The 25,805-nt window shown below is 39.7% G+C and overlaps 2 protein-coding genes across 11 annotated transcripts in view; one reads left to right on the top strand and one right to left on the bottom strand.

Annotated features, from left to right (window-relative positions):
* SRI (sorcin) overlaps positions 1 to 17,236 on the top strand; it is a 29,212-nt gene extending 11,976 nt beyond the window's left edge. For 2 of the 3 annotated variants that reach the window (XM_006055249.4, XM_006055247.3), the window contains exons 3-8: positions 409 to 478; positions 5,695 to 5,738; positions 6,547 to 6,694; positions 6,935 to 7,048; positions 8,299 to 8,357; positions 10,004 to 10,208. In XM_006055249.4, the coding sequence (XP_006055311.1) occupies positions 409 to 478; positions 5,695 to 5,738; positions 6,547 to 6,694; positions 6,935 to 7,048; positions 8,299 to 8,357; positions 10,004 to 10,030 (462 nt within the window). In that variant the 3' untranslated portion in view covers positions 10,031 to 10,208. Of the gene's footprint in view, positions 1 to 408; positions 479 to 5,694; positions 5,739 to 6,546; positions 6,695 to 6,934; positions 7,049 to 8,298; positions 8,358 to 10,003; positions 10,209 to 14,260 lie in introns of those variants that run through there. The other variant, XM_006055248.4, reaches the window with a different exon arrangement.
* A 175-nt stretch (positions 17,237 to 17,411) lies between these two features.
* The window catches only part of ADAM22 (ADAM metallopeptidase domain 22), a 236,852-nt gene continuing 228,458 nt past the window's right edge, over positions 17,412 to 25,805 (bottom strand). For all 8 annotated transcript variants that reach the window (XM_044946746.2, XM_044946747.2, XM_006055250.4 and 5 more), the window contains 2 exons: positions 24,767 to 24,890; positions 17,412 to 21,351 (listed from right to left, as the gene is read on the bottom strand). In XM_044946746.2, the coding sequence (XP_044802681.1) occupies positions 21,331 to 21,351; positions 24,767 to 24,890 (145 nt within the window). In that variant the 3' untranslated portion in view covers positions 17,412 to 21,330. The remainder of the gene's footprint in view (positions 21,352 to 24,766; positions 24,891 to 25,805) is intronic.

Raw genomic sequence — 25,805 nt, 5'->3', positions numbered from 1 at the left:
GAATTTATAGGAAATGACAAAAAGATATTGGTAATACCAAAGCATAGGTGTAAGCAGCTTTCAGACTTGGTAATTCTTATGTAATGATTGTTGCAAATAAAGCCTGAAATTGAATACCCACTTTACCTAGGTACTAAGAAAGGTATTTTTGGTATATGTCCTTAATTATCCATTTGTGGGAGAACCTTGAACAGTTTCCTTTCTTTCTGTAACTTATTGTTTGGGGAAGTAGAGTGAAGAAAAAGAATGCCTACTTTTGAAAGGCGTCCATTTAAAGTCTCATGCATGATAATATTCATTTTCTTTATTATTATTGGTATACTGAATGCTGAATATAAACAAAGAACTGGAAGGTACAAGTCATTCTTGTAAATCCTTTTCCTGTTTTTGTTTTTTTTTCCCCAAAAGGATGGACAAATAGATGCTGATGAACTGCAAAGATGCCTGACACAGTCGGGCATTGCTGGAGGATACAAACGTGAGTTAGCAGCCCCAAAGTGTCTCGGAAATCTCTTGTGTTTCAGATGTTACTTGTGATTATTACAGCCTTCAAGAAATCTGAGAGTTTCTGAAATGGCAAAGTTAAGAATTTCAGAAGCTGGATTTATTTCTTTTGTATTTCAAAATGCTCGTTTGAAGATAGTTCTTACTGAATCATCCCACACTACCCACCAGTTTAGTGGGTTTCTTGGATCTGGGTTTCGGGTGTCTGAAACCATTCAAACCAATAAGACATGTGGCCGCCTCCTCAGAAAATGAGGTAAGGTGCTGAAATGAAATCCTCCAGGTCAGGTGTCATTAATGATAGGAGCTAACATTTGCTGCTCACTGTTTGCCAGGAGCTTATTCTGGCTCGAACATGGTGTCACTTAGGGCTTTTGGTGGCTGGTGCTTGGCACCTGGTCCCGGGGTGACCTGTTCTGCATCCCTAGTTCTGAGTAGGTGGTCCTACCCTCCCTTTTCATGAGTGCCCAGTCCCCCAGCCCTAGTCCTCAAGGAGCCAGTTATACACTCCTGCTCTCAGTTCCTGGCAGCATGAATGCTCATCTTGACATCTCCCAGCTCTTTGCTCTTTCTACATTAGGCTAAGTAAGACGTACCCTTCCTAATTTCCAAACTCTTTATACTAGTCCTTCTTCCTGCTGCCCCCTAGTTCCTCATAGACTCCCCCTGTGCTTATACCCACTTCCTTCCTTTTGAATTCTGCACGAGCTGCAGAGAGGGAACTCTTACCAGGATGCTCATTCCTGGCAGGGGCCTTCTCATTATCCCACACATGCCACATGCTTCCCTTCAAATCATATCTTTACCATGATAGAACAGCGTCTTGGCTGATATGCATGACCTACCACCTTCTTTGCCTGCTGTTAATTGAGACAGAATATCAAATTAAAGCCTCAACTTCTTGGTAAGCTGTGAATTAAAACATTCGAACTAGGGGATTTCCTGACAGTCTGGTGGTTAGGGCTCCAGGCTTTCCCTGCGATAGACCCAGGTTCAATCCCTGTTTGGGGAAATAAGATTCCACAAGCCATTCAGCATGGCCAAAAAACAGACAAGCAAACAAAAAAACCCACAAACTAGAATTCACACCTGTGGACCTGTTGTGGCCATTTTTGACTGTTTGACAGGGCATAGTTACTATGTGTTTCTCTTTTTTAAACTATCAGCATATCCATTTTTATTATCCTTTGTTTTATGAATTTAGTATCCAATCACTATTTCCTAGTTGTGGGAATTAAAATAGAAACCTTTTGGATTTCTGTTATTTACTCTGATCCTACTGGTCCTACACAAAAGAAGCCCTTTTCTCCATTAGGGATTGTTTTTTTTTTTTTTTACACTATTGTAGGCAGTACATTTAAATTATTAACCTCAAGCAGTTGGGGCTGGTGAACAAAGGAGATCTAATAGCAGGGTTTCCACAAGTGAGCTATGTCACAATAGAGACTATTACTCTACTTCTGCTCAGTGGAAGAGGTGTGGCCAATTTTAAAATCTAACAAAATGGGCAGTGTATTCTTGTAGAGCAGTCCCTTTAGAAATTTCCTTTGAGAAAGCCACATTTAGTAATGACCTTAGATCACCGAGTTACAGAAAGGACATATCTATCACCTGAACTGCGTGATTAATCTGCTTGCCGTCATCTCGTTTTGAAGGCTCGGCTTGCATGCTACATTGCTTCAGTCGTGTCCCACCATTTGTGATCCTATGGACTGAACCCGCCAGGCTCCTGTGGCCATACGATTTCCCAGGCAAGAATACTGGAGTGGGTTGCCATTTCCTTCTCCATGTGAGACTGTAATGACCCACAAAACCATCCTGTTTGTGAGTGTCAGAGTGAGTGTTGTAATGGAGAAGTTATGTAGCCATTGGTCTTTTTCAACCCAGCTTCCAAACCAAAAAGCACAGATGGGGATGTGGGAGACAGTAAAACCTATGGCATCTTCTTTTCTTGCCTGGAAAATGCCATAGACAGAGGAGCCTGGCAGGCTACAGTCCACGAGGCCGCAAAGAGAAGGACACGACTGAGCACACACAGCGCTTGGTATCCTAACCAGGTTAAGAGGGAGCAGTCATGCCTAGAGGCGGTGTTGATGAGGGAAGTTGCTCTTTGAAATTATTTAAAATAGGCTTAGCATTATTTAAAATTATTTAAATTGGCGTTATTTAAAATAGGATTAGCATTAGTAAAAACTCTTTCTGGAGAAAAAAGAGAAATGAACAGGAGTTCCTCTCACCCAGACTAATAAGATGTCAGTGTTCTAACTCATCGGAACTGCCTGCCCAGAATAGTGAATTTTCTCTTTTGTTCCTGCCCATCTCATTCCCTCCCTTCTCAGACCAGATTTCTGTTCTAACAAAGAACTCTAACCTGTCACTCTCCTCCTCTTAAAAATCCTGAGTAGCTCCATGGTGCCCATATAAAACAGAAGTTAGACAGCTTACTAGGAATTCAGTCCCAGACGCATAGCACCCCCCAACACTTTCTCCCCGCTTCTTTGCCTGTCTGGACTTCACTGCTGCTTTCCTTGCTTGTGCAGGTCCCCGGCTTTACATGACTGTCTCCAGATATCCCAAATCTTTCCTGTCATTCACAACTTGGCTTAAATGTTACCTCTTCTATCAAGTCTTTCTTTCAACATGAAGGAGCCTCTCACACTTCAAGATCTGGTAGTTTTTGGTGTCTCCATTATGGCTTACCCTCTTCTACCCTGTAGGAAATAGCAGCCCACTCCAGTATTCTTGTCTGGAGAATCCCATGGACAGAGGACCCTGGCAGGCTACAGTTCATGGGGTCGCAGGAGTCGGACACGACTTAGCGACTAAACCACCTGCCCCCTGTGCACAAGACTTCAAACGGTCGCCAGGGCAGGATCCAGTTTCACAGTTGTTATCTCCAGTGTCCCTGGTATCCTGAGCCCTGCACACCAGGAGTACTTAATAGGCATTTGATGAATTAATGAGTATGGGAGACTTCCTAAAATGGAAAAAAAAAATACATATATACCCTTATTTGTATTTTAACTTAAGAAAGATTGGTATTTACCTAAGGGATTATACATTACTTCTAATTATCAGTGTAAATCAGAAGTGTCCATTTAAACTAATGCCTGATTCCCGTGGTCAGATTCTGATCTAATTGTTCTGTGGTGATGCTGACTATACTTGAACAAAAGTTGTTAAGAGAGTAGATCTTAAAAGTTCTCACCACATGCATCAAGGTAGCTCTGTGGGGTGATACATGTGGTAATTAACCTTCTTACAGGCATTATATACATTCATCAAAGCATTGCATTATACACCTTAAACTTACACAATGTTGTATGCCAATCATATCTTAGTAAAGCTAAAAAATTAATAATTATTGTTCTGTAGTATAGCCCAGAGATCAGGGTCTTTTAAAGCTTTTGGGTGCTTCTTGTAAGTGCTCAGGATTGAAAACCTCTGGTCTAGACTAGAGAGACTTCATACCTCCACACAACTTAAAAACACAACAAAGAATCAAGCAACTCTTTTCTTTAAAGTGTTAAAAAAAAAGTGTTGCCTTTTCTTACCTCCAAGAATTATCTTTGTGGATCAGATGGAGATTAAGGGACCAAAACAGAAACAGTCTCCAACCTTTTTCAGGGTTCTAAGCTATGCCAAACACATGAATCTATTAAAAGTAGAAAACCTATAGTTTGTAACATTTGGAAACGTTACAGCAATAAGAGTTAGCCTAGTGTTTTAAGTTCACTTTGGTTAAAGATTCAAATGAAGCTGGTAACAGCGGTAAATAATGTTAACTCTGTGTACATGTCAACAGCCTTGTGGAATTCATGCTGGCCTTGCCCACATGAGCCTCGTCCCTTCCTCCTCCTAGCTTTACAGCTTCTTTGTACCTAAGACTACTCCCTCAGTCTTGGTAAGATGCAAGGAATTCTTTATTTTTAATTTGTTGCTACTCAGGTAGAGTACTATTAGGCCATAAACCAACAAGTGTGTTCTAGTTTGGTTGTCTAAGTGAGGCGTGGAAATACCCTCAGATCACCCTTGAGCCCTGAGTAAACTGAAAAGGCTTCTGAACAATGGCTTTCACTGAGTGGGTCATCCGGTCTTAGTCCAGAATGCTCTCCTTTGACTCACAATTCTAGCAAGCATATTTATTTTATTGTCTATAAAAAGAGGCCATAGGCAATTTGGGGCAGGAGGTGACCATTCAATGTCTGACATTAAAGGGAAAAGAAAGAGAAACAAATGATCTACACAGAGCTAGCAAAACCAACTAAAGTCAACTGTGGGTAGGAACAAAGCAACTGGATCCACCCATTCACCGTGGTGGATATAATACATTGTGGTTCATTATGGTGGATTGAACTCACTATATAACAGTTTCAAAGGCGAAAAAGAATATAATACCTTTTATAAACTCTGTTATAGGAAACTGTAAGCCTCAGAGAAGGCAATGGCACCCCACTCCAGTACTTTTGCCTGGAAAATCCCATGGATGGAAGAACCTGGTAGGCTGCAGTCCATGGGGTCGCTAAGAGTCGGACACGACTGAGCAACTTCACTTTCACTTTTCACTTTCATGCATTGGAGAAGGAAATGGCAACCCACTCCAGTGTTCTTGCCTGGAGAATCCCAGGGATGGGGGACCCTGGTGGGCTGCTGTCTATGGGGTTGCACAGAGTCAGACACGACTGAAGCGATGCAGCAGCAGCATGCAAAAATACAGATAATTATACAATGAACTCCTCCATACCCATCCGTCAGCATCAACAGTTATCAATGTGTTGCTCTTCTTGTTTTATCTGTAAACCTACCCTTTTTCTTTTAAAGCAGATTCCAGATCTCTTAACATTATTCTACCTACAGATAACTTCAGTGCATATTTTTCTTAAAGATAAGAACACTTATCCCCCAACTTAAAAGCCATGAATCACACCTAAAAATATTAACAGTACTAGGCCATACTTTTTTTAAAAAAAGATTTCTATTAAATTTTTTAAAATCAAATTTGGGTTCTGGAAGTTCTATCTAGAAAATAAGCCTACTTCAAAGCTCCATGAATTTAGTTTTACATAAATTGAGCAGCATGTAAGAATAAAAGTGTATAAATAATCACATTCCTATTACTTTGAATGTATCCAATATAATGTGAATTTTTGAAATCATATTAATATGTATGTACTTTTCTTGATTTAACAGCTTTTAACCTGGAGACTTGCCGGCTTATGGTTTCAATGCTGGATGTATCCTTTACCTTGATGGCAGTCTAGAGTACTTTATTCTGGATTAAAAAAAAAAAAAGAACCTTGAAGGAATTTGTCTAAGAACTAATATTCAGTAAACACAAAGTGAAAAATGACCACAGAAAAGTTTTCCAAAATCATTACCTTTTAAGATGTCACTTGGTGTGAAAAAGGAAGGAGGTTTAATAAGCAGAACATTTGTTATTTAAGAATTTGAGGAAGCATGATAAACAAACAAGTATAGAAACCAGAGCAGTCAAGGCAACTTTTTTGCTGTGACATTGAGTACCCTGCATGAGTCACACTGACCTTCAAGCAATGGGATTTTTCGTATCACAGTTGTTGGACTAGTTTAGTTACTGCTGATGGTATGGTGCCTTCATCCCACCTCATTTTCCAGAAGTGAAAACAGTGGGTCTGGGAGGCCTTACCTTGGGAATATCAGGGCTAAAGAGGACCCTGGACAGAAGGGTAAGCAGCATAGCCTGGACTACCCAGAAGGTGCAGACCACTTTGGTTGTTACCGGTAGCTCACAATGGCCTTTTAATTTCCTTGTAGTCACTCCTATAGATGATCTCTTTCCCTCACGGAAAATACGTACTCAGAGCTTTTTCTCCATAGGCCTTTATTTTTATATCATAAAAATAAAATATATACAAAAAGTATCTTTTTGTCCTGTCATGCCCAAAAGAATGTACATTTTTTTTTCAGCAGAAAGAACATTAAATTCCCTTATCCTTGATCTTTGATTTAATCATTAGAAAATGTTGCAAAATAAAGATGCTCTAATCCTTGATTACAGTTCAGAGAGACATGTCAGGCACAATGGGTTTCAATGAATTTAAAGAACTCTGGGCTGTACTGAATGGCTGGAGACAACACTTTATCAGTTTCGACAGTGACAGGAGTGGAACAGTGGATCCCCAAGAACTGCAGAAGGCCCTGACAACAATGGGTGGGTATGACTGATTCCATCTCTGTTCACTAGTAGCTTTTTGGTTTTGTTTTTTTCTTTAATTTATAAAACTAAGTACTATGTTTCTATTTATAGAAATAGCACCTATCCGTAATTTAAATGAGCCCTCTCCTAAAAAATTGGGCTTAAAATTATTTTTAATGTTTTTCTTTTAATCCTTGAAATTGGAATTTTTTTTTTTTTTTTCTGTTTTGGCTGGATGATTTTTCTTCCTTTCAGGATTTAGGTTGAGTCCCCAGGCTGTGAATTCGATTGCAAAACGATACAGCACCAATGGAAAGATCACCTTTGATGATTACATCGCCTGTTGCGTCAAGCTTCGAGCTCTAACAGGTGTGTGCTTTGAGATTGCTATTAGCAGGCCTGGCAAATAATTCTGTTTCCTCAGAAATTCTTCCCACATATTAAGTAACCTGCCGCTAAAATGATCCTAACTAAATTCCCTGGCAGTCCGGTGGTTAGGACGGTGCTTTTACTGCCAGGACCTGGGTTTAAGCCTTGGTCAGGGAACTAAGACCTGGAGAGCTGAGTGGCTCAGGAGGGGAGAAAGAAGTCCTAACTAAACTTGACTTTAGTGTTCTATAACATAAGTGTACCAAGCTAATTGGTAAATTTTTGGTTAGCATATAAGCAGTATTCTGTGATTTCTCCCTAGAACATGAACTACTTGATAAAAGTGAAATACTGGAAAAAAGTGAAATTACCCATCAGTAGCCCTCCTTCCTAATTCCTCCTGTTGGAGAGTAATTTAAAGTGGTGGTCTGTGTTTCAGATGTCCTTCTTAAATGAGGCTGTATCAATAATCTCTACTTTTCTCTCTCCTCTTTTTCTTTCCTTTGTATGTTTTTTCCTGTTCCATTTCTTTCTTTAGTTTTTTTACCCTTTTTAATGTATGGTTTTATAATTTTTTTGCATCCTGACAAATTTGAGGGCAGATTCTTTTTCTTTTTTAAGTAAATCCTTTTCATTTAGTAGGACAAAGCTCAAATGGATGGAGTACTTGATCACAGCTCTTTGTCATATTAAGGACGCCATACATCTGTGTGTGCACTCAGTCATGTCCAGCTCTTTGTGACGCTATGGACTGTAGTCTACTAGGCTTCTCTGTCCATGGGATTCTCCAGGCAAGAAAACTGGAGTGGGTTGCCATTCCCTCCTCCAGGGGTTCTTCCCAACCCGGGGATCAAACCTGCGTCTCCTGCATTGCAGGTGGTTATGGCTGAGCCACTGGAGAGGCATCTGTTTCTTAACATATCTTTGTTATTAAGAAGTCTGAAATTCTGTACTTCCATCACAATTAAGGAATGGCCTCAGAAGTTGTGCAGCTTTTACTGACTTTGGGATAAGGCCTTTTCTTCCAACTCCAGGTTAGGAAAGACAGTTGGCCAACTTCTGCTTGCTGTGTTACTTGGCTGCATATTAAATCCATTCATATTGCTACAGTTGACTTCTTTGCTTTGGGCTTTTGTCTCGGTTGGTTGTACAATTTGTTACTACATTTGAAACTCAGTGCTAACATAATTAACTATTATGATTTCAGATGTTCTAAAAAAGCTAATAAATTTTACTGTTGTGTTTTACAGACAGCTTTCGAAGACGGGATACTGCTCAGCAAGGTGTAGTGAATTTCCCATATGATGATGTAAGTCTGAGTAAATTCGTAACTGAGTAAAAGAGATGTACAGCAATTGGGCATCCCTTTGAAGCTGGCTCTTTAGAGCATCTTAAGGATCCCAGAGCAGTTAAGGCTTACATGATCAGGAGTCACCATCCAAAATTTATTAATGTCATTTATTTGTCTTATCCATTGACCACTGTTTGTTGCATTAAACAAACGAGGTCAAGACCCAGCTTTTCTCACTGATTGGCTGGATCACTTAGGCAGGTTTTTCATTGCTCAGAGACTATTTGAGGAAAGAATAATAATGCTGTCTTCACTAGACTGTTGTGAGATTTCAATAAGAAATGTCCTTGAAAAACACCACCACGCAGATGTTACATCTACTTTTGTCTCCTTTACATAAATCACCTCTGTCATTGAGAAATAACTTGCATGGATCGAAGCTGCACTTGGCACTTCTGTGTTCTTCATTGAGGACAAAAGGCACAAACTTAAGTCATAATTTAAAACTGTATTTACTGTACAGCCACACTAAATGTGTCAGGATACAGACACATAACCAGTGTGAGCATAACCACGTGCTATCTTTGTTGGCCTTGGTTGGATAGACACAGCACAGCTGGGGAGATGTTTAGGTGCGTCTCCAGTTTTTGTTCAGCCATTGGTAAACCACTTTTAGAATGGACATTACTGTGACATTCAAAATACAAACATGCACATATTTTCGGTTTAGCAGCAGCTGCAGTTATGAGTACACTTTTAAAAGGCTGTTGCGTAAATATATTTACTTCTTTTGCCTAAAGGTGTATTCCCTCAGTGTGCATTAACTTCCCAGGTAACAGTCCCGCTTTGTTTCCAAGGATGGAGAGGCAGCCTGTGGGGTGGAAAGTGCACAGGCTACGGCCTCTCGCGGGGCCACTTAAAGGACGTCTATCTGAATGTCCAGACCCAAGTTCCCTTTTCCCTGAAAGAGGGAGCGTCAGCTGGTCCTTGCAGAAATGCTGTAGGAATTAGCAGTGTCTGGGGCCTCGCTGGTGGTGGAAGAAAGCCAAAGAAAACTGAGAACAGGAGCAGAAAGTATTGCTGTGTGTGTGATAGTGAAGCAAACTTTTCACAGCAAAGAACTGGTGCTTCCACACTCAGGTTTCTGCATTACTGGAGAAGGATCAGAGATTCTGTTTTTGTCACGCTTTTCTGAACACTGTTTCTGTCCATATACTGACACACACGAATATTTTAATTCAGCAGATTTTAAAGGAATAAACTATTTTAAAGGCAGTCTAGTAGAATAGTGGGGTAAGACTGCAGCTCTGAAGTTCCCATGGGCCAGAACAGTATAAATTCCACTGTTACTTATATTGTGAGTAGATGCCTTTGATCATGATCACATTTAGAGTGAGATATTAATTTGGAATTTAAATAATTCTTTATGCATTAAGGTAGCATCAGCTTCCTATAAGAAGGTTTGATGTGAGGAAACCCTCTGGATTTTATATTAGGGTGCTTCAAGAAATGAACCTTTCCATCCATCATTTACTCTTATTTTTTAAACTATTTTTTTTAACCCACAGTTTAAATGAATACGAAAATGTAAGCTGCGTAAAAATAAGCAGGGGTGGATTCCATGTTCTGGGGTCTGCAGTGTAACACTGGTTTCTCTCTTGCAGTTCATCCAGTGTGTCATGAGTGTTTAAATCAGGAGCAAGCTGTATGAACATAATCCACATTCCGACTGGAGTTCTCCTTTGCTCTTTGCCCTCAGCAATTGTGTGCAGACTTACACAGCCACTTTTCCTTAACAGCTCTTGTAAAGGTTTATAACTTTATGTATAACTGAAGTTTTTTGTTTTGATAATAAATGCTTTGAGATGATATTATCATAAGATCCAGTCTGTTAAACACCATTTAGAACTTCCTTGAGCCACTGTCAGTCAAGCCTTATTTTCTTGTTAAGCCTCTTATGTAAAATCAGGTGTGCCAATCGTTTAAGGCACATGATGTATTTTTCATTGTAAGATACTAAAACCTTTTCATCAGACTACAACTGTTGTCTCCCCTCTTTTAGAAGGGCTTTTACATCAGAGTGAAAGCTTTATATGTGGAGTATTCTTATCATGTAAATGGTTTATACCCACTTGGATACCAAAAAAAAAAACCACAAAAAACCTGGTGATCCATATCAGGATTCTCCTTGGTAGAAACTTAACACAGGCTTTAAGGATTATAGATACTTTGATGGCTCTATGAATGGACACACTTAAAAAGCTGTTGAAGGGAATATCCTGGCTAGGAAAAGTCCTAATCAGGGTTAGGACTCATGATTCCACTGAAGGGGGCACAGGTTCAACTCCTGGTTGGAAACCAAGCCATGTGGCCAAAAAAACCCTGTTGAATAATATAAGTGGCAAATACTGTCTGTCACTAAGTTCTGCCTTGTCATTATCCATATAGACCTCCGTTCTGTACTGTGTTTGGTCGCTCAGTCATGTCCAACTCTACAAGTCATGTCCAACTCTGCAACCCCATGGACTGTAGCCCACCAGGCTCCTCTGTCCATGGGGATTCTCCAGGCAAGAATCCTGGAGTGGGTTGCCATGGCCCTCCTCCAGGGGATCTTCCCAACCCAGGGATTGAACTTGGGTCTGCCCCATTGCAGGCAGATTCTTTACCATCTGAGCCACCAGAGAAGTCCAAGAACACTGGAGTGGGTAGCCCATCCCTTCTCCAGGGGATCCTCCCAACCCAGGAATCAATCCAGGGTCTTCTGCATTTCAGGTAGATTCTTTACCAGCTGAGCTACCAGGGAAGCCCGTAACTATAGTTAAAAATCTTGTACATTATGAGCCACATAGTTAACTATGTTAAAAAAAATTGATAGAAAAAGACTAAAAGAATATATGAAAATATTAATTGTGGGGATTTTTTGGCTAATGGGATTCTAGGTGACTTTAATTCCTTTAGTGCATGTCAGTATTTGCCAGGTTTTCTATAATGCTTGCACTTTGCTTTTACAACCAGAAAATGCTAATTTTTAAAACAGTGATACATCTATTTTGATACGCCATGTGTTCACCCATATTTAACAATACACACAGCAGAAAGACTGGAAAGAATATACGAAAATGTTGATGTGACTTCCCCTGGAAATCAGAATCATGAGTTCATTTTCCTTCTTCCTACTACTTTTCCAAGTATTAAGGCAATGGCACCCCACTCCAGTACTCTTGCCTGGGAAATCCCATGGACGGAGGAGCCTGGTAGGCTGCAGTCCATGCGGTTGCTAAGAGTCAGACACGGCTGAGCGACTTCACTTTCACTTTTCACTTTCATGCATTGGAGAAGGAAATGGCAACCCACTCCAGTGTTCTTGCCTGGAGAATCCCAGGGATGGGGAAGCCTGATGGTCTGCTGTCTTTGGGGTCGCATAGAGTCAGACATGACTGAAGCGACTTAGCAGCAGCAGCAGCAGCAAGTATTGATACTACATTTATATTAATAGTAAACTTCTTTTTTTCTAATTTTAAGTCATGTGCTTTTAAGTAAGATCTGAATTCTAATGCTTGCTATGCCTCTTACTAGATAGGTGGTTTGATCATTTTCGATCATCTCAGAGCCTTAATTTCCCCATTTTTGGAAACAACGTAGTACTTACCTCATGAAGTAGTTGAATATGAAATGAATGTGAAAAAGTGTTGGCATAATAAGCATCAAGACCTTTGTGTTTCTTAAATTTAAAGGTGGACTGGTTTATTCTTTTTAGCAAGAGTCTAACAGACAAAACAAGTTAGTCTCCCTGCCAGCAGTTCAGCTCTCAGTTTAGAGAATTACCATTCAGATGATCAATTAATTGTCAACGGATGAAAAAATAAAAGATTTTCTAATCATCTTTAGCCTCATCCCACTAATTACTTTTTCAAATACCGTGCTCTCTCTCTCTCTCTCTCTCTATATATATATATATAAACACATATAACAAATATCTATTAAACTCTAACTTATGTATTTCTGTCATGTAATCACACCCAGGCTACATCTCAGAATAGTCAGCCTGCTTTATACTAATTTCATGGGGAACCTAGGTTTCATTCCAGATATACTGTAAGCTGTGAGGTCACAAAGCCTGGCTGAGCCTGAGCTGTCTAGAAAAGAATGGATGGAGGCCCGGGAGGCAGGGAACTCACCTTCAGAGTCCCAGCGCCTGTTTGCTTCACACTCATCGGGATCCTCTGGAAATCCTGGTTTAAGGCAGTGGTCATTTCCTAGGTGACTGAGGTGGTAAGGAAGAAGGCCCTTTCTGTCCAGAGGCCATGTACCAGATTTGAACCATCCTGCTTTGGTAGGTCCTGGAGTGTGCTGCATCAGTCATGGTTCTGAGTCTGCTTTGGGGTAAGACCTAAAGTATTATAAAACTGTGTGTCTCTGGAATACTCAGTTCAGTTTTAAATTACTGATAGAGCAAGTCTCCTTATCTCCTCCACTTCTAACTTCCTTTTGAAAGCATACAGCCTGGTCTTCAGTATGCCCCACAGAAAGTTTCCTTCCCCTTGACAAATTTGATGTATCTATTCTAGTCCTACAGTTAAAGCCACACTCTTCATTACAAGTCAATCCTGTGTTGCCTTATTTCTGTTTTATGTTGGGTTCTGTTTCACTCAATAGATCCACACATCCAGTGCAGCCTTGGTGCCTTCTTCAAAACTGTTTTTGGTCCATTTTTCTTAGAGCATCTAGTTGGAGCATAATGAAGCTGTGAGCTCAAACTTGAATACTTCACTCATATGGAGAATTGATTAAGTTTCTAAAATCACCCCAAGATTTAATATTGGAGATGAGAGCTTTATCCTGGCGTGTCAAGAGATTTGTGATGATTAAGTACTTACAGCTCTTTCTGAGCACTTCCACACCAATGTGGCTGCAGGAGCCCTCTGCGTCCCTGGCGACAGCTGGCATGGATTTACACCACAGCAGGTCACATTTCATTAATCACAGCTTTCACTCCTGTTGAGCCAAAGAAGAGTCTAGGCTCCACTTCAGTGTGATGTTCCGGGTGGTGCCATCAGTCCATGACATGACATGTGAGCAAAACCCTCTGCTATCTCTTGAGCTAGACTTTGCTTGGCTGAGTGTGTTACTGTTTCCGTGTTTATCTTAATGGATTATTATATGCCTAAAATATTTATGGACATGAATTTGTGCAAACTCCAGAGATAGTGAAGGACAGGGAAGCCTGGTGTGCTGCAGACCATAGGGTCGCAAAGAATCAGACACGACTGAACAACAGAATATTTAAGTAAAAGAAACGGGGCTATATGCAGTCACCATACCTTTTTTTAGTCTCATAATAAATATACAAACACTTAGTCAATGACTTCTGGTTTTCTCACATTAAAACAGTACTTTGTGGGGTGGGATGAAAGGAAGGGAATAAATGTATATTTATAGCTGATTCATGTTGCTGTACAGCAGAAACCAACACAACATTGTAAAGCAATTATCCTCCAATTAAAAACATTTAAAAAACAAAATAGCACTTTGACTACTTATAATTGCTTTTCCCCCCACAGACTAGGAGCTGAAGGCAAGGAAACTGCAAGTGCCAGGGTAGAGACTGGTGGGTGAAGGGCTGCTCAAGAGACTATGAAAGGCTGGTGGAAGACTCTTCTAGGCAGTGAACTCCTGCACCTAAACTGAACCCACCCAGGATGCAGTCTGACACAAGTGAGCTCGTTAAATAAGCATCACTGCCTGGGCTCTAGCACAGAATACAGTAAATGGATCCTTACTAGGCTGAGGGAGAAAGTGTTCCTGAAATAAGGCAGGAGGATAAATAGAGAAGACTCCATCTGTCATCCAGCTGGAATAATTGCCCAACAAAGTAACCATTCAGACTCCACTAAGGGATCATGGTATTTCTCCCCATGCAGATGGTCTATTCGAGGACACCATGAAACAGAAAAGAAAGAACCGCCAGCAGTATCCCAACAAAGCTTCTGCAAGAGAAACAGTGACTGGGAGAAAAACAGGATTAAAGGGAGTCATCGTCAAAATAACATAAATCTTTTATTTAAAGTCACTTTATTGATGTTACAATGAGAATAACATAGAAAACCGTGGTACCTTATTAGCTTCAGAAGTGAATACTAATAAAATTGTGCCAGAAATCTGAATCTTAAGTTACAGTGACCTATTAAAAACAGCAAGATTTTATTTACCTACAGTAAAACAACTTTATAACTTGAACAGCCATGAAACAAATCACACTTGATCTGGAAAGCAGTTGCCATATATTTCAGTTGCTGTTTGCCAAAACCCAGTAGTAACATTTAAAGTAGCTTAAGAACCCGAAGTGCAGGGTAGCAGAGAGAACAGAATATTAAAATGAAGCCAAACTATATACACCTAATTATCTGATTACCGAAAGTGAAACTATGCTGCCATTAACACTTTCCCATAAAGTGGCTTCCACTTCCTGTAGGTGGGACATTACCCCTCCAAGATGACAGATGTGGAAAACACTAGTGCAGACCTACGCTGGCTAACATATAACTGCTATGTTTAGGTGAAAAAGCTGTTTCTAAAGGGAGTTGTATTTTTGTGATGCTAAATTGGAGGGGCAAGTCTTCCACCAAGTTAAAAAAAGGAGCACATGCTTATTATTCTGAATTAACATTTGCTAAGCACTTTTGAAGTTAGTGTTAAAAAAAAAATTGTCTTTCATACAAAACAAAGATGTTGGGTTATTTTTTCCCATTAAAAAGACTAGCTAAAGAATCACAGTTTGATTTTGTGCTGGATTAAAAAGGAAAAGTGGGGTTTCTCATCAGGCAGTGATACAAGTGTATAATTTAGCAAGAACTCTTGTATTACCACTGAATCAATGTATTAATTTCTATCAGCACTTTCTGTATTGTGTCATCTGGTATAACTTAGCACCGCTGTATTTAAAGATTTGGGGGCTATTTGCATTTTTAAGGGCTTGATCATCAAAACACAAATCCACATCCAAAACTTCATAAAAGAAAAAGCTAAGCCCTAAAGTAAATATAGATTGGTATTATATGCATATGTATTTTCAACTTGAGAGGAAAACGCCCTTTTCTTCATAAACTCATAAATTCTTCAAAAAGTATATTGATGGTTTTGTAAGCACATTATCTTAACATTTGGTAGTCTCATTGTATGCCTTTTCGTAAAAAAAAAAAAAAAAAAAAATACACTTTTTCTCTGGTTTTGATTTCAGGGATACCAAAATATGAAATGATGATGTCCTTAAGCCAAACTCCTGCAGCCTTTAAGCACCTCCAGATCCATACAGGTTCTATGAAAAATGGAACAGGACATGCCACACCAGTCACTGGCCCATTGTGACTGGACAATGAGGACTACACAGCCAATGCTCAGTAAAACTACCAAGCACACAGATCTGCCCTAATCACACAATACACACCACCAGGGGCCAACTTGTGCTCTTCTGAGCTCTCCCTGAAGCTCTCCATCCTGCTCCTTCCCAGGGCTAACTGCCCCATAACCTCCCAAGGCTCGCTGTTTCTCACCTGCCCTCCAGCCTGAAGCACACCCTGAGAACCAATTTCTTGGTGACATCCCAAGTTGCACAATCCATGCCCAGATGCTAACGGAAGGCTAAACGTACCTCTCTCCCGATTCTGTGCCCCCAATGGTTCCACGAGTGCCAGTCCAGGCAGAGGGACTTGCCTCCATGACAGTGAAGGTTCCTAGTCAGGAGAAAAGGTCTGACAGCTACTGAACAGGGAGTGGCTTTGGAAGTAGAAGGGGTCTGGAAACATCTCGCAAACCCACAGTGAGAATGCTTATGGTTTGTCAGATTCTGGATAAAAAGGACAAAAATACTGGGCAGCTTTTTGTTCCGTTTCTGACTGTTTTCTCCTTATAAACTGAACCAGAAGATGCTCCATTTGGGGTACTCTGACAAGCTGACAAGCAGAAATACCCGATTTCTAAGACCCTACTCTATCCTTGTTTGCTCTGCCTCTGCAGGCATGCTGGAAAATTCCTCTTGGAATTAAAAGCACCTGCCCAGGGAGCATATGCTATGAGCATGTGCCAAAGGTTCCCAGCAGATGTCGCTGCTTCGACCCCCGCCCCCCCCAACCCCTACCCCAAATCCCCACCCCAACATACAGAACCGGATAGGCTGCTGCCTGTCAGCTAATTTTCAGGTGCACAGTCTCAGCATCTCACAATCTCAGAAACACAGGAAGCTGTTCGCGAAAGTTCTTAGCTGTCTCATGCTGGAGGAAAGTTGCTGCTTCCAAAATCTGAATTGTCTTATCCATTCAGAAAATATCTCAGAGGAGAAAAAATTTAAAGGTTGAGCCTCCAATTAAGTCCTATTCCATAGAGATGTTTGCTTCGTATATTTTAAGCTAATAGAATAAGAAATTCTTGACTTCACTTACGCATTTATCAGTTTTAAAGGAAACACAGACGAGGAGGGGAAGATACTTAGGAGCATTAAAAAGTAGACATTATGCTGCAAATGAGAGTCAGACGTTTCATGTAAAATTCTTGTCAATTTACCAACTGGTACCTTTGCATTTAAAATACGCTGCCCAGGGACTTACCTGGGGACCAGTGGTTAAGACTCAGAGCTTTCTGTGAGAGGAGCACAGGTTCTCCCTAGTGGGGAAGTAAGGTCCTACATGCCGCTTGGCCAAAAAAAAAAAAAAAAATTGCTGCCCATAGAACAGCGTCCTGTAACGGGGTGGTGGCCTACTAGGCTGTGGAGGGGCTAGCCTGCCTCCCTTCATTCTCTCACTGCCTTTATTCAGTGGTCCTCTTCCCATATTCCTGGCAAACTACTCAGTAAATTCCAGTAAGTTCCTTTTACTTTAAATTTAAATAAAGTGAAATAAAATAGTCTTCTGTTTAGGTAAGGATTTATTATCATGTTGAATAACACAAGGAAATATTTAAAGCACTAAATATATGTTTATATTGGAACTGACTCATTGGAAAAGACCCTGATACTGGAAAAGATTGAAGGCAGGAGGAGAAGGGGACGACAGAGGATGAGATGACTGGATGGCATCACCAACTCGATGGACATGAGTTTGGGTGAACTCCGGGAGTTGGTGATGGACAGGGAGGCCTGGCGTGCTGCGATTCATGGGGTCGCAAAGAGTCAGACACGACTGAGCGACTGAACTGAACTGAAATACATATGTTAACATAGAATTACATGACAACAGGATATGAAGAAGGGCTAAGATCAATAAATGAGCAAATGATTTTGAAACACTAAAAATGAACAAAAATAAAGTATTTCCTCTGGGTCATAGGTAACTATAAAAAGTAAAGGAGAAAATCTTAAAAGGTAAAGGAGCCACAAGAGATCTGAGACAATGGACAGGATTAAATTATGCAAAACTTCAAGGGGATCAACAGAAAAAAGAGATGCAAGACTGGGAATTCAAACATAGTCTTTCTGTGGAAGTGCACACAGTACCTGATTTTATCTTTTCAGCAACTTCTTTTAGAAACCCTATCAATCTTACACTCAGAAATCTATGCTAGATTGACTTTATGTAATAACACAATTTGGAAAGCCTTTTCAAAGCAAGGGGGTGGGGCAGTAGGCAGGAGAGAGAAACTGTAGTATCACTTAAAGCACCTACATATCAAGCTGAAAAATAGCTTTGGCATTTTAACCTTACATTTACTTTATTAGTCAACTTTTTTTTTTTTTAAGGAAAAGCACTGTATTTCTTTAAAAAAAAAAAAATACAGCAACCACATATTGCAAGCCTTCCTAATGCTGCAATGTTTGAGCAGTTTATCCCTTTCCACAGATTGCTTGTGGCATGCGGGCCACTTTCTAACTGGGAGACTCCAGAAGAGTACGCCACTTCCTCCCTAAAGAGTGGCTGAACACGGAGCCAGTTCATCTGACTAGTAAGTTCCTTCAGGGCTCCGTGATACCACACCTCTGTTGACACTCTTAGTGGAGAACCCTCTGTTGCTTTAAATCAGAGCATATTACACTGTAATGACTATGGATAGATTGAATATCTCAGGCTGCAGAGTTGTCCGATCTGAAGACTTATGTATGCACAAAACTTTAGAAAGAGAGGGAAAAGGCATACAATGGGACACAAAGGCCAAAATTTGCTTTTCTCTGCTTTTCATAATGGTCCTATAGTTGACTGAGGGGTATAAACATTAGTTTTATGATGCAGACTGCTATGTGGCCTCAAAGTTCCTCTCCAAAATAGATACTAAAAAAAAAGAAGAATGCTGTGCTTGTGTTTACTGCCATGGCTCCATTCTCTTTGTCTCAGTGGATGAACAGTCATAAATATTTAGATTCAATACATCTAGAACGCCAACCGTGAGTACACATATAGGGAATTCTCACTACTCACCACTGAAATTATATATGTGTCAAAGAATGCTGCAAATGGCTGTAAGGATGTTTATACACTCCTAGATTGAATAGAATCGAGAATAAAACATTAAAAGTACTATAAAATCGTAGTCTCTCTGCAAACGAAACACTTTTCATTCAGTTCCATATGAAGGTTATTATCGAGGAAGATGACTATAAACTGTATACGTCTAGAGCAACCATGTCTCCCAAAGGCACAAATAATGATTTTCACTTGAAATAATAATCTTCATGTAAAAATAAATTGAGAAGATGAGGAAAGAGTGAGAAAGGTAAAGGGGATTCATTGACTACATGGCTAATCCTTTGTGGATTCTTTCAAATGAGGGATGTGTAACCATAACTAGGAAGCATATTTACATGAGGTACCTTACATTCAAATCTATAAACTCTTTTATAGTCAAAATAAAACTTCTAACATTAGCTTTTATACACTCAGTACCAGAAAACATTCAGTGCACATTAAAGTGATCTTGGTCAAAAGCCACTTTATTTGCTACATCTTTAAATCTGTCTGCCCTCCTGTCCTTAGTTTGAGCCATGTGGCAACATCACCCAACACCCACTCAAACTTGTGTCTGATGGATCATTTATTGTGGTCTCGACAATCACATCCCTTCCTGTCATGAAAAATGCTGCTTATACGGTATCATTTGGGATAATTAAATTGCTTTACAAATGTTTTCAAAGACTTTCAGAAGAGAGGTCCATTATAGAAGACATAAACAGATAGAGTAGAAAATGCTGCCTTCTAATGGGGCCCTTCAGTTTGGGACTCCAAGATGATTATACTTAAGAGATGAAATGGGTTTTGTTCTCGGACAATACTGGGAGAGATCAAACGTAGAGGATATTTCTGAAATCTTGTCTGCAGATTTCATTCCTCTCAAGAAAAAGGAAAGAAAATATGGAAATTCAGAAGTACTCGTCCCATTGAAGCATTTGATTGATCCCATCCATTTCTGAGCTCACTAAGTTAGCCTCTGGAGAGAAATTTTCTTTAAGAATGATAGAGCCGCATGATGATAGTTATGGAACTTTGGTTTTAAAGAGGGGGATTTAACATAGATTTCTCACTTTTCTATGGATTAAAAAAAAAAATAGTTCAGGACATCAGATTCTTCCCCGTGCCAGCTGTTTGGGTAACTTCACAGTTGCTCACTTTTGTGGTTTTAGGTTTCTTTGAACCCTCTGTGGCCTGTTGAGGCTTCCCAGCCCACCTTGTAGAACCGTCCATGTCTTATTTACAAATCAGTGCAGAATGACTTGTTGGGACTCACATCCCACTGATGATAAATACCCTTAATAAACTGTGTAAAAGTTATTTTTTTTAAACAAGTCATTCACATCACAGATAAGGGTGGCTAAAAAGTTTTTTTAAAGAACAAAAGTTTAGGCCACAAAGGGTTGGAGTATTGGCAAGGTGGGAGTTACTAACGCATTAGCAGCCGTGGTCTCCTGTGTCTTTGGTGCACTTGTTTGATCTCAGCAGGACACACTGCTGTGGGGCTCACAGGCCCCCTGGGGTGAGACTAGCAGATGTGCTCTGGTACCGAAAAAGAACAGCTGCTGAGGCAGGCACTGTAGCCCCCAGAAAGAAGATGGACCTGCTGGAGGATCCCCAGGGGCCAGCCAACAGGCAGCAGAGCACCTGGAGGCAGGAAGCAAACTGTGGAGGCCCTAAGTTTGGTTGACATTTTGTTTTCTTGTTCAATAAAACTACCTCCAGACTGTGCACACTTTAAAAGGCTAGCACATGGTTTGGACAAACATCAATTAAGGGGAGACACACATACAGCCCTGATCACGGTATTTACAACATCATCCGATTATAATCTTTAAAGAACAGTTGATGGATGACAATGACGTGACTGTGACTGATTGTTTTTAGGCATTTGGCAAAATACACTTGTGTGTAACAGCTGCTTTTTTTTTTTAATTTTAAAATGTTTACATATGTACAATTGTCCTTGTATGCTGATATAAATATGAAAAGTAAAAAAAGAAAAAAGAAAAATACATGTTTACAGTTAGCATATGGGATATCGGCCTCTCAAGCTTTAAAGTCCTGTAGAAGAAATCCTATATGCCTTAGCCCTGCATGCTAGTTTCTATTAGGGATGTTGTTTCCTTAAATGTCGAAAACAAGAAACAGAAGCTTCATGCACATAGCATTACTGACTTTCTACAATGAGGATGTGCTTCAGAATGTCAAGTTCTGAATCCACTATTGTCCCTTGGTAACTTGCTACATTTGGGTCATGTGAGTTAATTTTAGTGATAGTTCTACATATATCTGTCATGCGGATTAACATACCAGGACCTTTGTTGTTCCATGTTATAGTGTAACATTTCAGTAGTCCTTTTCATGGTTCAGTTAAATCCTAAGCCAATGACAAAAAGAAAATGGTATCCAGATGTGAAGCTTGGCTTCCTCTCCTCTGTGGCTTCTCAGAGATGTTTTCGAATTGTCTGAAGAGCAGATAGATTTGCAGTGATTCCATGAGGCTGGGTTTGTATAAAAGTTGAAGTAAACAGTTTCGATGTATCACATGTAAACAGCTGATCTTAAATGGATGTCTCCCATAGCTGCAACAGAGAAAAGCAAAACTTCACATTGTGAAAGCAAGAAACAGATGCATTCTGAGCCACAATGATGAAAAAGGTTCAGTGATTCCATCTGTGCTGATGTGATTGTGGATGTCAAGTCTTATCGATACATAAAATAAACAATCTAATTTTTAGCTCTCTCTTTCTTCTAAGCCTGAGTCTCAGCCTTTCTAACAATGGCCCCCTTTAATACAAAAAAAAAAAAAAAAAACCCTCACAGCCTCATTTAAGATTACTTGAAATTGTGAATAAATTAAATATGGTATCTCAAGAGGAATAATTTAAAAAATTATTTTTTAAAATTACACGTACACTTGTTTTCCCCAAGATTCTGATACAGTCATCTAGAACAGTAGTTCTCAACTCTGCTGTACATTTCATTGATCTGAGGACATTTTGAAAATTCCATAGCCTAGACAGCACACCAGATCAACTGAATCTAAATTGCTTTGCATGAAACTCAGGCATCAGCATATTTTTAAAAGTCTTTCAGACAATTCTGTTCAGTCAAAGCTGAGAACTATTGGCCTTAGGAAAGTATGAGCCCATTAGTACCACCACTGCCCACTTAAAAATCATTGCCCTAGGCCTGTGGTCAGCTATACATGCTCCATATCCACTGCTATCCCCTAAACAATAGCCGCTCTCAGGAGCTGACACATCAGAGTAGAACAATGCATCCAGGGCAGGGTGTCAGTTCCCTGATTCCCTCATCTCTTCCCTCTCCTGGCCTCTGCCACCATTTCTTTACAGCAGCCCTATTCATATATAATTTCTAAAATGTTCAGTAATTGCCTTAATGGACTGAAAACAAGCTTGGCGTGATCAAAGAGAAGTGCCATTCAGTTCACCAGAGAAGGAAGACCAATTTTTAAAAAAGAAAAAAGAAATCAAACTGAAAAAATATGTTTCCAGGCAATATGATCTGGGTATCATTACTATGGACATGAATAAAGAAAGCTAAGACCAGAGTGATATCAGCTGCATCCAATTTCCGTCCAAATTCCATTTTTACAGGAGACCTGGGGCATATCATAGTAGGATACCTAAGGGGTTTCTGAGTTGGGGAGAAGGAGAAACAGCTAAGGAACTAAGTGGGTGTTTCTCTACAGATTTTCTCAATATGTTCTCTTGACTCTTCATGGAAATATTCTGTTATCTGTTTTAGGTCTGCTTTATATGTCCTTTTCATTAAAAAAAAAAAACACCAAATCTCCCAACTGTGAGGATCTCTGCTATGGATGGCACCTGCTGATGGAGACAAATTATAATGAATGGTTAGCCAGGAGGTGTGCACGGCATCTGAGGGAGAGAAGATCTCAATTGATGCTCAGATGATGGTGCAAAGTAGAAAAGAGTTCAGACTTCAGCTTCAGTGAGCCCAGTCTCTTCACAAATGGTTAAAAAGATTAAATATTAAGTTACAGCTCACATAAAGAAGAGAAAAGCAAAGGAACGACACTGGGAAAACCTGAAGGCCACAATTAATCCAGTGAGGAAAGAGCAGCAAAGAATTGCCAAGCCATCGCTTTTAGGAATAGGCGTGACCTTGGCCATATCTGGATGGCTGTAACAGAGGGGTTGCTGACAGACAGATCTGCTTGTTACATTGTCCACAGCCCACAAAGCCATCCCAGAGATAGGGGTTGCCTATACTGTAGGGATCTGCTCCATGATCATGTGACCATTCCACAGCAGATGGAACCAAGCAGACCTTTCACACGATGTCCCCAAGGCTACAGTCTTCACAGCCACCCCATTCAGCCTAGAGATAAGGCCACGGGCCAGCCATTTCTTGTGAGTGGGGATGTCATTTCCATGGGCTCTCATATGGGAACATCCCCAAAAACCCACACCCTAGCATGACAACAGGTGACTGAATGTCCCCAGCTAGACAGAAGAAACAACGATGTAGACAGTTTATCAGGGAGAAAATGTGGGGTGTTCTACTTCAACAATTCCCTGAGGAGGGAAGGAATGACATCACCTAAGGTTTCATTACCACATACTTACATCACCAACAACTGGATGCCTACCTACAACTCTTTTTTTTTTTTTAGAGACAGAAAGTTGAATGATGAGAATCTGAGTTATCTTTTTTCTTTCCATCTTTTTACCATTTCCCATCTTAACATATGTAGGTAATTTTTTGTATGGTTAGTAAAACACTGATGGTTTTTAAAGTCTTTTTGATTATAGTGATCTAATCACTTCTTAACAAGTTACGTTTTCTTACTGATTCTGAGTTGATCAAGTTAAAATTCAAATGATCCATGTTTACCTTGAACCCTGTAATTTAAGTTCAGAATCTAAGAGGCTCTGAAATATCTTTTGAAACCCAAAAGCCTAAGAACCTGGGACCCACTAGCAGATAAATCTGTCCAGGCTTTTAAAGCTTCATTTTAATTTTTTGCAAAATTATTTCTGAGAAGATCAAAGTTACAACATAACTAACCACAATAGGGCCTATACCTCAATAAAGGTAATTATTCTTCAGTTATTTCTTTTACATTAGTCTCTGAGGGCTGGTCTGCCTCCCTAAACTCAACTATATCTCACATTTTGCCCAATGGAAGTGTTCTTGGGAATGTTGTGAGACTAAGAGGACTTAGTATTTCTATGAAACTTCTGGTGAATCATATTTTTATAAAAATAGTAAACTCCAAATATGTTTTTAATTTTTTAAAATAAAAGTTTGCTAAATTTCACTATATTCTTTGTTATACTCTTAATCTTACAGATTTTCAAGGCTCCTTTCCTTGCATCTAAATTCCACCTCCCTTCCCAAGACACTGATCTGATTTCCTGTTATGGGTTCCATTCAGTTCAGTTCAGTTCAGTCGCTCAGTTGTGTCTGACTCTTTGCGACCCCGTGAATCGCAGCACGCCAGGCCTCCCTGTCCATCACCAACTCCCGGAGTTCACTCAGACTCACGTCCATTGAGTCAGTGATGCCATTCAGCCATCTCATCCTAGTCCTTAAATCCTATTGGGTGTTATTTGCCAGTGAGAAGTCTGAGCAAGCAAACTGTGCATGGAAATAAAGTTGGTTTACTTAATCTCTAGAAATTTCCAGGTTATGAAAAAATTGATAAAACAAAATACAGTCTCTGTTTTATCTATTCCAGACTGTAATATGTTAACTTTGATGAATAACAAAAGACATAAATAAAAAGAAGTAAATGATAATACATGCCCAATACTTCTAAATTCATCAGTAATTAAACAAATTTGGGCCCAAAAGCCCTAAGAATCATCTATTTTTTCAAACTCAGTTTTTTTCATGTCCTTACAAACAAAAGGGAAAATGGCTCTCTCTTTTAAAATATCGACTCACAAATAAATGATAATGACTGAGGCTGTTAATATATGGATGGAAGAAGCTCTCACATACCCTGGCACTTTGTCGGTTCACTTTCTTCTCCTCGTCAGGAAGGGGAGGCATTGGATAAGGGTATTTTCTGCTGGAAGCAATAGACCCAGTTGACGAAGAAGGAGACTTGGCAGGAGATAAAGTCCTGAGACGTTGAGAACACATGAGATACATATTATGTAATTGCCTAAAATCTTTTCAAATTCTGAAAAGTGGGTTCAGAAAGAACCCTCTGATATCTACTTTCATAGGCCACTACTGCAAAGATTTAACTACTGGGACATAGTCTGTCATTCACAACACTGGAATGCCAGCTAGTGTTTATCTTCCTAATTTCATAACTGCAATGGATTGTTTAAATCTTAGCACACAGAATCATACTTCTCAGCTAGAAAGCAAATAATGAGGTTTTTTTTTTTTAAACAGAGTTTTAAAAAGTTAAAATGAAGGAGAGATTAAAAATATTCTAAGAGCTCATAATGGTAAATTAAGTGTACAACGTATTAATAGTCTGTCTTATTTTATGACAATGTAAAAATTTTTTTAGTACAGTAATTCCAATTGTATGTTTAAGATCTTAAAATATGATGCAATTGATACATTTATTAGTTACTAAGTCACACACCAGTTTATACAAAACTCATGCATTCAGAGGCCAGTGTGTTAGTTGTGACAAAACAAAGGCAGATACGAGGGTTTTAATAACAGATTAGTAAACATGCAAGCGGTAAGGAGTGCAGAGTTCCAGCCAAACAAAGAGTCTGATGAGAACATAAAAAATGGTCTGATTAGTCCCTACAATCATCATAGCTGTATAGGGGAGGATTCTAAGCCATGGACATAGATCTTGATAACTCATGTAGGGTATACTTGTCATGTCGATAAGGGGGCAACACTTTAATGACTGGAATTTTTGAAACACAACAACAAAAACTCTTCTTATTTGGAACATGTGTTCTCATCATGGAGAAATTCCCTATGAAAAATGTGCATGAGCTCTTGGTGTATTATACTGCTCTTGTTTTATTCAGCATGTACAGTGGTAATACCCGTGACTGAG

The sequence above is a fragment of the Bubalus bubalis genome, chromosome 8, assembly GCF_019923935.1.
Source record: "Bubalus bubalis isolate 160015118507 breed Murrah chromosome 8, NDDB_SH_1, whole genome shotgun sequence".
NCBI classification, from domain to species: domain Eukaryota; kingdom Metazoa; phylum Chordata; class Mammalia; order Artiodactyla; family Bovidae; genus Bubalus; species Bubalus bubalis.
This window is presented reverse-complemented; position numbering and strand designations above follow the sequence as displayed.